General features: G+C 61.1%; 1 protein-coding gene across 1 annotated transcript; it reads left to right on the top strand.

Moving 5' to 3' along the window:
• On the top strand, positions 1-1,348 carry MIEN1 (migration and invasion enhancer 1). The gene is made up of 4 exons (XM_041001026.1): positions 1-150; positions 267-364; positions 723-799; positions 906-1,348. The coding sequence occupies exons 1-4, from the start codon at positions 62-64 to the stop codon at positions 987-989; spliced, it is 348 nt and encodes a 115-aa protein (XP_040856960.1). The 5' UTR covers positions 1-61; the 3' UTR covers positions 990-1,348.

Genomic DNA, 1,348 nt, shown 5'->3' with positions numbered 1-1,348 from the left:
GTCACGTGCCCGCAGCGCCGCGTCACACCCGGAAGCGGCGGCCGGAACGGGGCCGGCGGCGATGAGCGGGGAACCGGGGCCGACGTCCGCAGCGCCCCCTCCCGGGGAGGTGGAACCGGGCAGTGGGGTTCGCATCGTGGTGGAGTACTGGTGAGCGGCGCCGGCCTGGAGGATGCCCTGCGCACCCCGGGGCTGCGAAGGTGGGGTCCCCGCGAGGCTCCTCCCTCGGAACCCAGTCCATCCGCGCCGCATTTCTTGTCTCCTAGTGAACCGTGCGGCTTCGAGGCGACCTACCTGGAGCTGGCCAATGCCGTGAAGGAGGAGTATCCGGGCATCGAGATCGAGTCGCGCCTTGGGGGGACAGGTGAGGCCCGCGGAAGGGCTGCTGAGTCAGGCCGAGCCCTGAACCCCAGCCCTGCCGCGTCTGGCTGGCTCCTCGTCCAAGGGCCAGAGCACGAGGCCCCTTCCCAGGGGGTCGCAGATAAGGGCTGCGAGGCAAACCGGTTCGACTTGAAATAGGGCAGGATTGGAAGGGAGGGGAGCCCTCCTTGGAGTGATAAGCATTTCTTTGAGTTGACTAGGACTGGGGGAATGGCTTAAGGATCTACAGGTGAATCTCAGATGGAGCTGATGAGGGTGAGGGTGGGGCATGAAGGCGCCTGTGTGAAGCCCCACACACGTACCGCTTCTGCCTTAATGTTTGTTCATTCATTTCATGCCAGGGGCCTTTGAGATCGAGATCAATGGCCAGCTGGTATTCTCCAAGCTAGAGAATGGGGGCTTTCCTTATGAGAAAGACGTGAGTATTTGTAGGATCCTGGTGTGTGTCTGGGGGGGGGGTTGGATAATGCCCGGGTCACCTTTCCCCACCAAATGTGTCACCTGTTCGCATGTCTGTCTGCTAGCTCATTGAGGCCATCCGAAGAGCCAGTAACGGAGAACCTCTCGAAAAGATCACCAACAGCCGACCTCCGTGCGTCATCCTGTGACCCCACACAATTCCGAGCTCCTGCTCAGTTCTGGGGTCCCAGCCAGGGTCTCCTGTTTGGGTCTGCTGGGAGCATCCCCACTCTTTCCTTTCACTTTGCTCCAGGTAGCTAAGTGACCCTGACTTCCACTTTGCCCCTTTGGAGACCAGGAGGGAATCAAGGCGTCAGACACAGAGGGACACCCTGCAGGGCCATCTGCACAGCCACCTGATGTCCCCTCCCCGCTCCCCCGCAGGCCCAGAGCCCAGCCCCCTCCTCAGCCTGGCAGTACCTGTTGGATGCCACAGTAGAGCTAAGTTATTCGCCCTAAGACCCAGGTAACGTCAGCTACTGGCAATAAAGAGGCACTAAAGCCCTGT

This window comes from Ochotona curzoniae, unplaced genomic scaffold, assembly GCF_017591425.1.
Source record: "Ochotona curzoniae isolate NIBS_2020 unplaced genomic scaffold, NIBS_Ocur_1.0 scaffold_2453, whole genome shotgun sequence".
Lineage (NCBI taxonomy): Eukaryota > Metazoa > Chordata > Mammalia > Lagomorpha > Ochotonidae > Ochotona > Ochotona curzoniae.
Note: the sequence above shows the minus strand (reverse complement) of the source record. Positions and strands in the feature narration are given on the sequence as shown.